This window comes from Pleuronectes platessa, chromosome 15 (genome assembly GCF_947347685.1).
Source record: "Pleuronectes platessa chromosome 15, fPlePla1.1, whole genome shotgun sequence".
NCBI classification, from domain to species: domain Eukaryota; kingdom Metazoa; phylum Chordata; class Actinopteri; order Pleuronectiformes; family Pleuronectidae; genus Pleuronectes; species Pleuronectes platessa.
This window is the reverse complement of record NC_070640.1, coordinates 6931210-6945373: the sequence shown is the minus strand read 5'-3', so window position 1 is coordinate 6945373 and position 14164 is coordinate 6931210. Positions and strand designations below refer to the sequence as shown.

Genomic DNA, 14164 nt, shown 5'->3' with positions numbered 1-14164 from the left:
GTTTGATTATAAAACTGTGGAAACACTGACATATCTGCTGCTTGAGTAACTCGTGTGTACATTTGGTAGCTTGACAAGACCAATTTCTCACTTTTGTTTTCTAAATCTGAGCTAATCCGGTGCTGACCTCACGAACGGGCAGAAACCGTCGCTCAGCGGCTCTGCAGGACGGAGCAGATGTGAGATGTGACTCCTCGGTGTTGTGACCTCTCAGATTAAACAAGCCCTCTTAGCAGACCGTGTCCAAGTGGCCGGACTGAAATCTGGTAGGCTGTACATTTTAGGGCCTCGAGCCAACACTCACATCCCGTGTAATTTACAATGAGTGCATCCGTGGGGAAAACTTCATTTCCTGCTCTGGTTGAACATGTGAGCTGTGGTTAGAGTCCTTAAGAGCCTGCAGTGGTTTGTCTGAGAGGTGTGAGATATGTTAACAGTGATTCAGGAGAAGAAAAGGATTTCAGGGGCATTCTTTGGAGATGAGACACTGATCAGAGTCAGAAAGATTCCAGGCAAAATACAGGCATTCTGAAATACATGAAAGAATGCAGGTTGATAGAAACCCTAATTTTTTCTTAAAGCAATGTGCACAACACAGACTCACACTAACCTGAATGCTAACGCACAATCAACGTTCTCATTGTGCGGTTTTAATTTGGGAGTCATGTTGACGTCACGTTAAAAACCACAATGAAGCGAAAACATTGAAGAAGCCAACTGTAACTGCCTGGATATAAATTGGACTTAATGTTGTCAGCTCAGTGCCTCATTACCCCTCCAAGAAGCCAAAGTCAGCCAAGTTAATGACATGAATAAACTGACAAATCGTCATGTTAACCCGACCACTTCTTACCCAGGAGCATGACGCACTGCAGGCAGATGCATGCCATGCTGTGCACATCATAACACTTGAGACAGGGTAATGAAAGATTATTAGGTTTCTGTCCAGCAGTGGTTCTCAAACGAAGGGAGCGGCCCCCTTCTGGTGGGGGGGGGATGACCTCAGATGACTGATTTTTGTAAGATAAACAATGCTAACCTTTATTTTTCTGAGGTTTTGTCTCTCGTCGTTGTTAATGCCTAATGCATCATTCCATGTGGTTGAACATGCATGCCACGCTGGTAAAAGCCAATACAGACCAACAACAGAGGAGGAAGGACTGCGTGTTCAAGAGGTGGGGGGGGGGTCATATTAAGAAGCCGGGCTCACCACAGAGTGCAGGGTTACCTGCTAGACTAAATCCAGATTGGTGGTGCAGGTTTCTGACGGGCTGTTTGGTGGGAGAGGTGCGCGCCGAGGCAATGGGGGTTCCTCCACGGGACATGGAGAACTCGGACACCGGGCCATCGTACATTCCCCTGGGCACCGCCCGCAGGACCGCCAGCTGCAGGAAGAACCAGAAGAAGAGAAACGATGAGCGGTGCAGAGAGACATAAGAAGCATAAGAGGAGGAGGGAGAAAAAAAGGATGGAACAAAGAATGACATTATGGCGTTTGGCATTACAAAACTCTGAATGCAACCGAGCCCACACCTGTTTAGAATTACATGGTTGTTTGTGTCCGAATGATATATGCATTTTTTCAGGAAACTCTTTTTTTTCCTGCCGGGAACCAGTTCCAGATCAACAGACACACACACACAAATACAAACACAGACACAGGAAGGCAAACTCTTTCACAGACCGGAGCAAGAGAGAAAAAAACAGGGCATTCAGAAGTTGTGTGCTTTAAATCAAGCTGAAACTCCATGTAGTGAACGGGTCATTGTGTGTCTGTGGCTCGGTGGAGACTTGGAGCCTCTGTGAAGAGTTAAAAAGAGACATCTGTGAATGAACAAAGCAAAATAGTGACTGCTACCAAGACAAACAGCACGCGGCTCCGTTTTCTCACCAGCAGCCGGATGCAAACGGCTACACTGTTAAACCAGGAGATTTCTAGGGCCATAAAAAGACGTTTAAAGTTTCCTTTAAAGTCTGCTTTCCCCGTTTTTAATGAAGTGGTTAAACTTATAATTGTAATAAACTCTTAATGCCCTGTGACCTTTGTTTCCAACGAGGTAAAGCAACTTAACAACCGCTCTGCTTGTGGTTTGAGGGAATATTACTGTGAGAGCCGTGTAATGTATTCCATCCAGATGCACTTCAACTTGGATTCTTCACAGTCTGATGTTATGTTTGTAATTTGTAAAACAGTTCACTTCACATTTAAAGTGTTGTTCCTCTTCACGTATTGTTACCGTCTTCTAACCCCGTTTGTTTTGGAAAAGACACTTTTTCTGTCTTTCTCATGTCTGAACACTAAATTTGAAGCCACAAGGAACTTCTAGTCTTCACTGTGAGGTCAAGAAAACAACAGACAGTTCAACACTTACATTAAACAAACAAGATGTAGAACAGTGATTTGCTACCTTAAGCGATTGTGTTTCTTTTTGACAGATTCTGCTGTTTCTCCCAGTTTAAAGTCGTTTGTGCTAAGCTAAGCTAGCCAGGTTCTGGTTTTTATATTGCGCTAAGAGTAGTGTAGGTCTGTAAATTGTTAGAAACTATAATTCCAGTTTAAATATTATTTCTACATTATTGGCTGTTGCTGTTCCTGTGACGTTCCGGTTACTGGAAAGACTCGGCTACCTTGTGGCCTTTCCTATAACAAGGGCAACCTGCCTAAACAACTTTTAGGCTCATTTTTAACTGTGGACTTTGGTAACTCTTTTACTGCGTGTGGTTGCTCTCTTTGGAAAGTTATCCATATTCAAAAAGCCATGATGACAAAGCCCTGACCACCCTCACTGCACAGTGCTTCAACATTTAGTAAAAGTGCAGCCGTCAGCCTGTGGCTGAACTCAGGAGGCTGATGTAAGACTGTATCTCCCCCAGAGCACATTTCACTGACACCATCTTTTCCCTCCCACTTTGAAACATCCTTGAAGCTTGTATCACAGCCCAAACTCCCACATGTCACAATCCAATTGACTTCTTATCTTCTGTAAATAATACATATAGGGTTTTTTCCAGTCTCATCTGTCAGGAACAGCACAGTACAAATCATATGCACCTTCCAGACGCAGTGTGCATCATCATCCTATGTTGTCACAGGCGTCAGGGGCAGTTTAAGGTTCAGTACCTTGGATGAGTTCCCTTCAGAATGCAGTGGGAGGGTGCCTGGGATCGAACAAGCGACCTTCTAGAGGTGGACGACCCTCTCTACCTCCTGAGCCACAGCAGCACAGTTTGACATGTGTGATTATCGAAAGCAACAATCATTCTTTCTCCCGAGTGATGAGCAGCATGATGGCTCAACCTTCTGTTCAGAGGAGCTTCAGCATGGATTATTTTTTACTTTATATGTTCAGCAACTTATTTTCTCTGTATCAGAGTTTGCCTTTCGTTTGGAGATTTGACAAAATGGCGATTACGGTGACAGAGTGCACATACTGGACCAGTGTGAAAAGGTAAAACCAGATTTACCTGCTTCCTGGCTTTAATTCGCTTGTAGGCAAAGTCAGGGAAGGCAGAGCAGGGGATGAAGCGGCCGGCGCCAGCGGTGGCGTGCAGGTTCCCGTCCTCCATCACAATCTTCCCCTGGCAGATCACCACTAGTGGGGCTCCACGCAGCTCCATGCCCTCAAAGATATTGTACTCAGCAGCCTGGAGCACAAACATAGAATTATTATATACCTGAGAGAGAAATCAGGTTGGCAGCAAAACAGTATAAATTAAGAAGCCATGAATAAATGGGATTATTACAAAGCATCAACAAAAAATTGCTCATTATAAATTATCAATTATATCTATAGGATGTGTAAATATACATTTTCACAAAAATCAAGACATTTCTATTTAAGAATAAAAAGCTCTGAGATGCACAAAAGATAATCGTGTTTATCAATTCTACACTGAAGCACAAGTTTAGACAAATGAAACGAATGAGAATCAGCAGAGGTTGGTTATCTGTCATGTGGTCACATGATTAAAATGCTTAAAATTCACCGGGCGTGGTTTTAAAAAGGAAATTCAATTTCACAGATTAAATCAAGTTTGAGAGAGAAAAAAACTAAAACGTAGACTCTTCAACCTTCCTGATGAAACAAAGGATGCAGGAGAGTCAGAGGACAACAGGGGGAGCTGTTTTTCTCTTCCACTCTCTCACGACCCCTCACTCATCACTTTGTTTCTTATTGACATAGCAACACCTGCCTCTCCCTCACTTTCCTTCTCTCACCCTCCTCCCTCCGCTCTCTCCAGTTGCCCGCCTCTACCCACTCATCCCTCTTCCCGTCTGTTTTTCCAATCCCGTCTTTCTCTTCCTCACGCATTCTCGCATTGTTTTCTCAACCTTTCGCTGTCCCCCTCCCCTCATTCCATTGTTGCTTATTTCCTCTACACACGGCCCTGTTTCTCTGCTGCCATCCAGATCCAGGCCAGAACAGGACATGACTACGACTCAGCGTGAGCCAAACATGATGTCATGCCTCGGCTGAGTGTGCGTTCCAAAAAAGTTGTGTTGCTGCCTGTTTTTGTCTGTGTGTCAGAATATCCTTATGTGCATGCATGCATTCATATAAAGAATAACAAGCGCTGCGGACCAGATGTTGATCTACCGATAACAAACGAAGACACAACGCAGTCTAAGTTATATTTAGTGAACAGGAGAAGGCATTCCTGAGTAAACTGCTCCTGTTTGGCCTCACATCAGACCGTCCATTAAGGTAGATTTATAGGAGTTGGGAGCTGCCGTGCTCCAGTTTTATCCTCCCTCCTTCTCTCTCTCTCTCTCTCTCTCTGCTATTTAATCTGGACTGAGCAGGAAATGAGAGGGGTGACATCATTAAGTAAGAAGCCACGGATCCTCAGTGGATGTACTCCACATTTGGAGAAGGCATGTTATTAGTCCAGTTCCCTGTTTCCGCTCCTCCTTATGGAGACAGAGCGATGTTCTTGCACTCCTGCTAAACAACGGCTAGGCCTTAAAGCAGGGGAAAGAAAAAATGACCAGATTTAACCTCATCATTCATACGACCAAGCTACAGAGACTGTTGGGATGTGGTTCACTCACTCATGTATATTTCTGTGAAAGCAGGATCTGTGCTCGAAACATTCATTTCCTGCCTTCTGGGTTTGGGATCCTCTATTACATTACAACCTCTAACCTCTAATGTCGGTGTAATGGTAGAAACCCCGTTACTCACATGTACCATGTTTCTTTTTTTAATAACTCTGAGGACACGACGGCTGACTCAGTATCATTAAGTGTAATTTAAGAGATACTTCTCAATGTGTTGTTTGAGCTGTAAACAAAATCAAATCACTTTTATTTGATGAAATACAATACTGCTGGTTTTAATATCCCATTTATGACCAAATGTATAAAAAAAAACTAGATTTACGGGTTAACGGCTCACGACGCCACCTAGTGTTTCAAACTGCCTTAGACCTTTCAGAGCCAATACTAACAGTGTGAACAATTTGGAACCTTCTCACGTCATGAATATTACATGTGACAAAGTTTACATCCCCTGCTACCAGCAACTGCTCCTGAGTCTGAATCCCATTTTCAAATCTACACCGAGACACAACATCTAAACCATCACATGGAAGTAGGGGGGGCTTTCAAGACCACGGCCAGGCCTTTCTAAGCATTTTAAATTTGCAGAGAAAGAAGCACTTTGGCCAAAACATCTCCGTAAGAGACTTTATAAGCTTGTTTCTGTTGCAGATGGTGAAGACTTTAAAGAAGGAACTTCTTGTAACTGCCGTGTAACACACACTACACTGACCTTGGAAAAAGTAACATTTAATTTGCTTACAATGATGTACTTCGAATGGAGCAACAGCTGCCCAATAACTCAAAATGCAGCCAGGTGAATAGAGTTTTCCAAATATGAATATATGAAAATCAAGTGGTCCTCCAGCAGGGACTGAAGGACGGCGACTCAAACCCACTGGCCAGGAACACAAGTATCAGAAAAGGACAAGTGGAATTTAAAGGAGGGCGTTGGTGGCTACGCTCCACTTCCACTTCTGATTCATATTGCGTGTTTCCCATGAATTTAAATGTTTTCTATCCAAATCCGTTTTCTACTAATGAAATAAGTAGTTGTCCAACAGGCAGCGTGTGCAGATGTTCCAAATCTCTCGGGCCTGAGCGAATACTTGAAATATTGTATTTACTGTAACCCAATCTGAACAACATTCTTTAAATCCACAATGGTTTTTCCAATCAGGTGAATATTTTGGATCAAATGAATGAGATATAGAGGAAGGAAATACCTCTTGATTAAACAGCACATCGATTCCCCTGGAGATTAATCTGTCAGAGTGTAGAGGGCGTTGTGGAAAGGGTTTGCAGAGTTTTCTTGTATTTTGGACAAACTGGTGTGTTTCATTAAATCTATATTTTCCAGATCATTAGTGCCAAGAGTTTTTTTGTATTTAGTGAAGATCAAATTGACGAGCGCTGGTCATGTGGCGAGTTCAGCGTGATTCGCATTAGTCGCGAAAATCCACAGAGACTGCATTTCCGCTGAGAGGAGCAATGGGCTTTTTTGACAAAAAGGCTAAAAAGGAATGTTCGCTCATTCTCTCTCTCTCTCTCTCTCTCTCTCTCTCTCTCTCTCTCTCTCTCTCTCTCTCTCGCTCTCTGTCTCTCTCTCTCACAGATGTTACTGTTATGTCATATCTCATATTGTGCCTTAATCCATCCCTGACAATCAGACCTCTTTTAACAGAATCTAATCTCCTCCCGCTCGTCTGATTTAGTCAGTCACATTTTATCTCTGCAAAAAAATGCTGCTTTGACACCGCTATCAGGATTTCTGTATCAATACCAGCCACCATGTTCTTCATGTAAAACAAAAACCTCAATGTCATTCTGTTTTCACCTCTACACCATGCTAGATTGATGGAGAAGGTGTGAAACAACAGGTTTCTACTGGTTCAAGTGTTAAAGAAGAGGATGAGGACAGAAGAAGGGCCGTAAATTGAGAGGTGTATTCCGACTGAATCAAATCCTCAGGCAAACTCTGATCTGTGCACTCACCGAGTTGTGTGTCTTGGCAGTGATGGTGCAGATGGAGTCCGTGTCCCAGATGACCAGGTCGGCGTCAGAGCCCACGGCGACCCGGCCCTTCCGGGGGTACAGGTTGAGGATCTTGGCTGCGTTGGTGCTGGTCACTGCCACAAACATGTTCTCGTCCATCTTCCCTGAAGTCTGGGTGGGAAAGAAAGGGAAAGCATAGATTTATCAAAAAGAAATGCATTACTTCATTAATCTTACATGCACGTTGATGTTTCGTCTAAATATAGCCCAGACAGATTAGTCATTACCTCGACCAAGGAGGTTATGCTTTCAAACATAAGGAATACACAAAAATTATCAGACGGATTCCTATGAAATTTCAAGGAAAAACCCATTTAGATGTTGGAGCAACATTCCTGATCTTCATCATTAAGAAACAGGGCGTTTTTCAACATTGCTGTGAATTCCTCGAGGAATAACAAAGAGATCTGGATGAAAAACAAACAGGAATGTTTATGGTTCAGATATCTAAGAGTGTGTGTAATTTGATGCAGCATATTTGAAGTGAGGAGGCCTTGGCGGAGGTATGCGCTCTCTGAATGCCATTCTACTGTGAATATATCATATGCAGCAGGAGCTGGATTCATAACATTCTCATGACCGTCCATGGGGATAGAGCTATCATGGATCTGTGCAAAATTAAAAGAGCAGATCTGAACAGCACCTCAGAAGGCTGCATTCAGTCCAAGTTTAGTGAGAGTGTCGTTTTTGTGTGTTCACTGCCCAAAGGAAATTGATTTAGTTTAACTTTCTAAAAGCCTGTCAGTCCACAGCTGTCTGAAGCAACGTGTTTCCAGTCCGTGAGCGGTGCACTAATGCAGTGACGACTAAAGAGCAAGAAGGAGAACAAGAGAGAGTAGTGTGTTTGATCCAAAAGCTGCAGAGAGGAAGGAGAGAGGGAGGAGGGAGGGAGGGAGAGTGATAGCTGAGCGATGAGGGAAAAATACTGATCTTACGTGATCATAGTAAAAAGACGAGAGAACAAGAGCGTCCTTATTAAAAAGAGAAAGAAACCGCACAGATGAAAAAGATGTGGATTTTTTTACAACAGCAGCTTGAAGAGGAAAAGAGATCAACAGATGGACGACTTGGCAAAAGATGGGCCTTAGACAATTTATGAAGGAGGAAGAAGAATAACAATGTGAGCTTCTTCTTGTTTGTTTTCTTTCTGTTCTTCTTCTTCTTCTTCTTCTTTTCCTCCCCTGTTTTTAAAACCTGGAGGAGGAAGAAACAGAAGCCCTCTGAGTGCTCTCCTCACCACAGCTTTGTCCCAGATGAGGGCCATTCGCTCCTCCACCCCGTTGACACCCTCTGGGATTTGAGTGAAGTCATCCTTGCCGATGGCCTTCTGGGCCACGCTGAACGTACAGTGAGCGCTGCCAGTCACACTCAGGTCGCCGCTGGCCGAAGAGGAAACACAGAGAAACACAGAGTTAGGTTGAAAAGTTTGCGATCGGGGGAGCGGTGATGTTTGTTTACTCGAGGCACAGCAACACGGTACAAGGACTGGGAGCAATTGAGACACACGCCCGGTGCCAGAGTTTGTCCTTCCAGCACAAACCGTTACTAATGTTTCCTGTTTCCATTCGACTAACTCACTCAACGCCACCCCCCCCCCCCAGTGTAACAACTCCTGAGCTATCATAGCGTAGTTTTATTTTCTAATTCCGAATACAGAGGTCATACTTGACCTCTGTATGTACAGGTAACATGTAAAGTGGTATTACTGTTGTTGTGACACGTACCTTGACAGCAGTGTGTTCAGGTAGTCGGGAGTGGTGGGATCCGGGCTGAGGGGGGGGGATGTTACAAAAGAAGCTGCCTTGGCCCAGTTCTTGCTCCAGTAATGCGTCCCGTCAGTCCCCAGGCTGGCTGTGATTGGCTCCCCAAACACAACATTTCCTGGAAAAAGGAACGAAGGCAAAAATCCGCGTGGGTATCAAATGTCGAGTGGATCAAATTGATTTATTTTAGGGTTGCTTGGCATCGACGCTGATTAATTTGTCGGCGGTTTAATCTGGCTAAAAGCTCTGGTAATTCAGCTGAGTGTTTGCAGGTGAGGAACTCTGCCTAATCTGCACTCAGCCAAACTTCACCCCTGGCAATGTGCAAATTTCACTTTGGCTCATTTGTAGCTGAGCCTTTATTTCCAATGCCCGGCCGAGCAGAGCTTGATTCATGTCACTAACACTTCTTCATGTTCTCGCTCAGACCGCAATGTTCCATGATCCAAATAAAGGTGAAAAGCCTTTAAAGGCACCTGATGGCTGTTTATTAAATCACGGAAAACTCCTTTATACGTCAGCACTCTTCCTTTTCGAACTTTTTCCTGGACTGTACATTTCACAATCCATCACGGCCAGTGGAACCATTTGGGTCACCTGTGCTCTTCACTGGGACTGTGAGGAATCTGCTGTGTGACATCTGAGAATAGAAAATCATCCGTTTATATTATGTCAAGCAGAGTCGAGAGCTGAGGACGTCTGCAAACCAGAGACAGAAACATTATATTATCGGGGCATAAGTGCAGGGAAACTGGGACGTGCACCGCAAACGTCTAAGAAAGTCGATAAATGACCAAAACCTATGAGTGGAGGTGAATTATGTCAAAGTTATAATGTGCAGCATATTTTTTATTTCGATAATTCAACTCTGATGTAGTGTTGCACTTTTACCCTCCTAGACCAACCAGCAGATATGCATTTAAGTGACAAAAATAAAGCTGAAGGAGAAATACTCAACTTCATTTTTTTCTCATATTTGAGTGAGAATCTGTATATTGAAGACTTTTCATTATAAAAAAATGGCCCTTACTGCAATACTTCTCTTTTTTGATGCACTATATACTACAACACTGCAATATCAACAAAAGTCAGTGGCTGATACTGGGATTGAGCAATTAAAAAAATCTGTCAAGGATAAAATCTGTTCCTGTTAATCCAAATCCCTTTTTTTTTATTAATCCGCTGTTGGTGATGCTCTTATTCACTTGTTATTTGCTACTATTATGTAACTGACATGTAAAATACACACAAACCAATTGTTTATTATCATAAAACATATCATTTCATTTCTTGATGCTCGCCGGATATAATAAATTGTATACGTCTTTACCTTTTTTGCGGGCCTGTGAGATGATGTCAGCGGCGCTCTTGCTCATGACCCGGGTCACGTACAGAGGACAGTTGGTCTGGCTGGCGATGGTGATGGCACGAAACACCGCCTCTGCCTCCAGCTACAGAAGAGACGGGACATTGTGGTTGGTTATAAAACGTGTTTCCCATCGATGCTTTCTCAAATAAACTTAAAATAGCTCAAAAATTTGAATAAGTCATGATGTACTGCACACATACACTAATAACCTGCAATAGTAAAAATCCAGCGCTCTGAGACACAGAAAGGAAAAGGGGCAAAGATTGCTGTCTCCACCAGGGGCTCGTGTTTTATACGGGGGGGGGGACAGTTTCACAGACTGATATTCACATGCACTAACATGCTTCAACACCAACATGCTGGGGGACTTCACTCTCATTACTCCACTATAGCTTTACATGGAAAAAAAGTTGGTGGCTGATATTTTTAGGTTTAAAATGTATTTTTTAAATTGTATGTAAAATGAATTAGAAAATAATATTTACAATGACATTTTGTTTTCATTTTGTTGGTCAGTCACAAATGTTTATATTGTGTAATCTGAATAGCTTTCCACCCAGAGGAGCGTAGTGGTGGGATTTATGACTTATGCATAATTAGTGGATGGTTTTGCATGACGGAGCCTGAGTTCTTGTTTCAGTCTGACCCGGCTGTTTCCTTCATGTCTCCTCTAGTTTGCGAGGTGACGCCAACCACACTGATTATCATGCACCGGACATCGATAAAAACATTAATCCGACTTTGCCTCTGCTCAATTAAATTATGTCTCCAAGCTTTTGATTCTTAACACTCAACGGAAGTGCGTGACAGTGGGACAGCATCACCCTGCTGCACCACTGAGTGGAAAAATCCCAGTCGAGCCAAAGGCCGACGGGAGCGCATGGCTTTCATTTCGCCTTTTGTTGAAGGAGCATTAGCGGCAACAGTTTGCGGGAACCGAAGAATTTTCACCCACCGTCTCTAAACGAGCCTGAAACCAAATGTTCGTAACGAGAAAAACGTGCGAATGAAAAGTCTGCGAGAATCTTCACGAACAGCGTGTGTGTGTACGTGAGGCCACAACTACATCTTAGTTAGTGTCTTGAGATTCAAATCTGATGATTTGAAAGAGTTGGAGCCAAATGGCAGAACATATACTCGCATGAGAAACTACCAAGGTGTTCACACACATGGAAATAGACAATATTATAATAGAAACTAAGGCTATTTATCTTAAATAAATGACTACAAGCTTTAAGTCATTTAATATATTCACTGTATCGGTATATGAAGTGAGTGTGTGTGTGTGTGTGTGTGTGTGTGTGTGTGTGTTTGTGTGTGTGTGTGTGTGTGTGTGTGTGTGTGTGTGTGTGTTGTACCTCTTCCGGCCTGCTCAGCACGTGTCCCTCTGGTCCAGTGATACCCATCTGCAGCATGCGAGACTGCTCCTGTTGAACAAACAGGGAAAAAGTGTTATGGGATGTTAACAGCAGCTTTAACATGTGGATCAGGTCCCACACAAACGACTATGTGACCCCTATAGAGACACTTAGCTTCCCTGATGTCACCATGGCTGCTTTATTAGGAGGAGCTTCCCCAAAGAAAAGATTTGTTTTGAGCAATTAAGGAAAGTTGTAGGTTTTATTCTCACAAAGGGGCAAAATATATCAAATACATCAACGTATAAACTTTACATCAGAGAGGATAGAGGATGAAGTTGTTCTTCTTCTACTAATTCCACTGAGTGGTTAGATGAAGGCAAAATATCACTCATAGAAGGTTCAAAAAATATATTAATAACATATTAATTAATTCCATGTGCAATGTTACTAATGTGCAATGGCTTTTAGTCATAGTTTTCCTCCATCATGCATCTAGAGACCCTTTATTGTCTCTGGGTTAAAACATGTCCTCTGAATCCCACTCTGGTCTAAACAAAGGCCCCTCTATCTCAGGAGCTCTGCGGTTAAATCTGGTCAGAGCATCATCTACGGGCTGAGACGTTTCTGATCTTAAACCTGATGGAAGTCAGACTTTGGTCTCCAAGGCTGGAGAGGACAGCTGGGCTTTGCAAAGAATCCGATCCAACACACACACACACACACACACACACACACACACACACACACACACACACACACACACACACACACACACACACACACACACACACACACACACACACACACACACACACACACACACACACACACACACACACACACACACACACACACACACACACACACACACACACACACACACACACACACACACACACACACAGTGACAGGATCCAGACATGCTCTGGAGCTCTGACTAACAACCAACCCTCTCAATCCACCAACTTTTCACGGTTAATTCACCTTCATCCGTCCACAAAACGGCGGGGCCTTGTATAAACTACACCCACACACTACTGTCCAACACAAAGCACATTCTCTCCCTCAACCGGCGAGCGTGTGTTTAGTCTGCCGGTGGTGAGATGTGCTGCGATAAGGTCGGGACCCGACAGGTGGACTGACGTGAGATAAACTGAAATAAATCACACTAAAGCGAAACAGATAGCAGATTTGGACCCGAGACAAGTGATTAAAAGCAAACGAGGCAGTGGAGAGAGGAGGAGGAGGGGGGGGGGGAGGAGGAGGGAGAGAAGTAGACATGTTTGAGAGGCCTATCCGTTGGGTTTACCTCAGCAATGATCTCGCCATTCTCCGCGTGGACCTGGGCGACACCGCCCCGCTCCGCCAAGAAGGTGAAGACCTCGTAGAGCTGGTGGAGAAAACACATTAACAGAGGAAATCAAAGTTTGTCATCCGATCCAAATGTTTACACAACCATGAGACACTCCTTTATTTTAAACGGAGGGGGTCGACCATAAGCCACTCTTTACAGGAACCTGATAATCAACATGATGCCAGTGCACCGCGACACGCTGCAATTATCTTGTGTGGTCTCCAGAGGCGGTCGAAGTCATGTGGGACGAGCTGCAGTTGTTGCTGCATGACATCAGTTTTTTTTTCAAGCTGGACTATTTCAGTTGCCTCATGGGCTCCTCTGACCAACGGAATTAGCCACAGCTGCATGAGAAACACGGAGGAACCGGCCTCACAGCGCCTGGACGCACACTCTGTGTTTCACAGGCATCACACTGAGTTACACTATGGACTCAAAATACATCATCTGCTATGGGTTACACAAGGACGGGGTGTTTCAGGAGAGAGAGGAACCAGATTCATGCTTTGCTTGAACTATAATTCAATTTGGAAATGGTGTTTTACGGTGAATTCCAACGGTGGGTCGTAGTTTACTCTCCTTTTCTGAACTTGAAGCCAAACTGTTGCCATGTTGTTTTTGTCTTTACGACCCTTGTGCAACAAGGCACGACCAATCCAGTTTCACAGCCAGTCAGCCAGGATTCATTGTATTGATTTTTATTTGCTACACAATAAACTCTACATTTCACACCAAGTGAAACCAAGTGAAACCAAGATAATCTATGTTGGCATTGCAGCCACACACACACTGAACCACACAGGCTGTGTTTGTGCATGTCTGGCAAACTAAATGTTCAAGTGTACCTCGCTGTTGGTCATCTGGTAGTAGTCCTTGTAAGCCATGTAGACCTGGAACGAGTTCACACCTGTGGAGACACAAGGATTCAACACGATGGAGAAGAGGTGAAAGGTCAGAGGTCAAATCCCAAATCGAAAAATGATATTATATTTAGAAGTAAGTACCATAGTTTATCTAAATTAAAGGAGACATGTGTTTTTTTTCAGTTCAGTATTTGTGAATGTAAAACTTCTGCCTGTCACATGACTTCATAGGGCCAAACATTTACTTAATGCACGCCTGGCGACTAGTCTGACACGCACACTGATAAACATTTCCAACACACACTCGGCTGATCAATCACAACAGAATGCACCAGTTGGCCAATTAGAGCAGACTTAT

At 43.6% G+C, this 14164-nt stretch overlaps 1 protein-coding gene across 1 annotated transcript in view; it reads right to left on the bottom strand.

The window, feature by feature from the left end:
• The window catches only part of dpysl3 (dihydropyrimidinase like 3), a 32003-nt gene that overhangs the window by 3301 nt on the left and 14538 nt on the right, over positions 1 to 14164 (bottom strand). The window contains exons 5-13 of the mRNA XM_053441946.1: positions 13789 to 13850; positions 12899 to 12979; positions 11587 to 11655; positions 10190 to 10310; positions 8821 to 8977; positions 8334 to 8475; positions 7037 to 7207; positions 3466 to 3645; positions 1229 to 1385 (exon numbers count right to left, since the gene is read on the bottom strand). Of these exons, the coding sequence (XP_053297921.1) occupies positions 1229 to 1385; positions 3466 to 3645; positions 7037 to 7207; positions 8334 to 8475; positions 8821 to 8977; positions 10190 to 10310; positions 11587 to 11655; positions 12899 to 12979; positions 13789 to 13850 (1140 nt within the window). The remainder of the gene's footprint in view (positions 1 to 1228; positions 1386 to 3465; positions 3646 to 7036; positions 7208 to 8333; positions 8476 to 8820; positions 8978 to 10189; positions 10311 to 11586; positions 11656 to 12898; positions 12980 to 13788; positions 13851 to 14164) is intronic.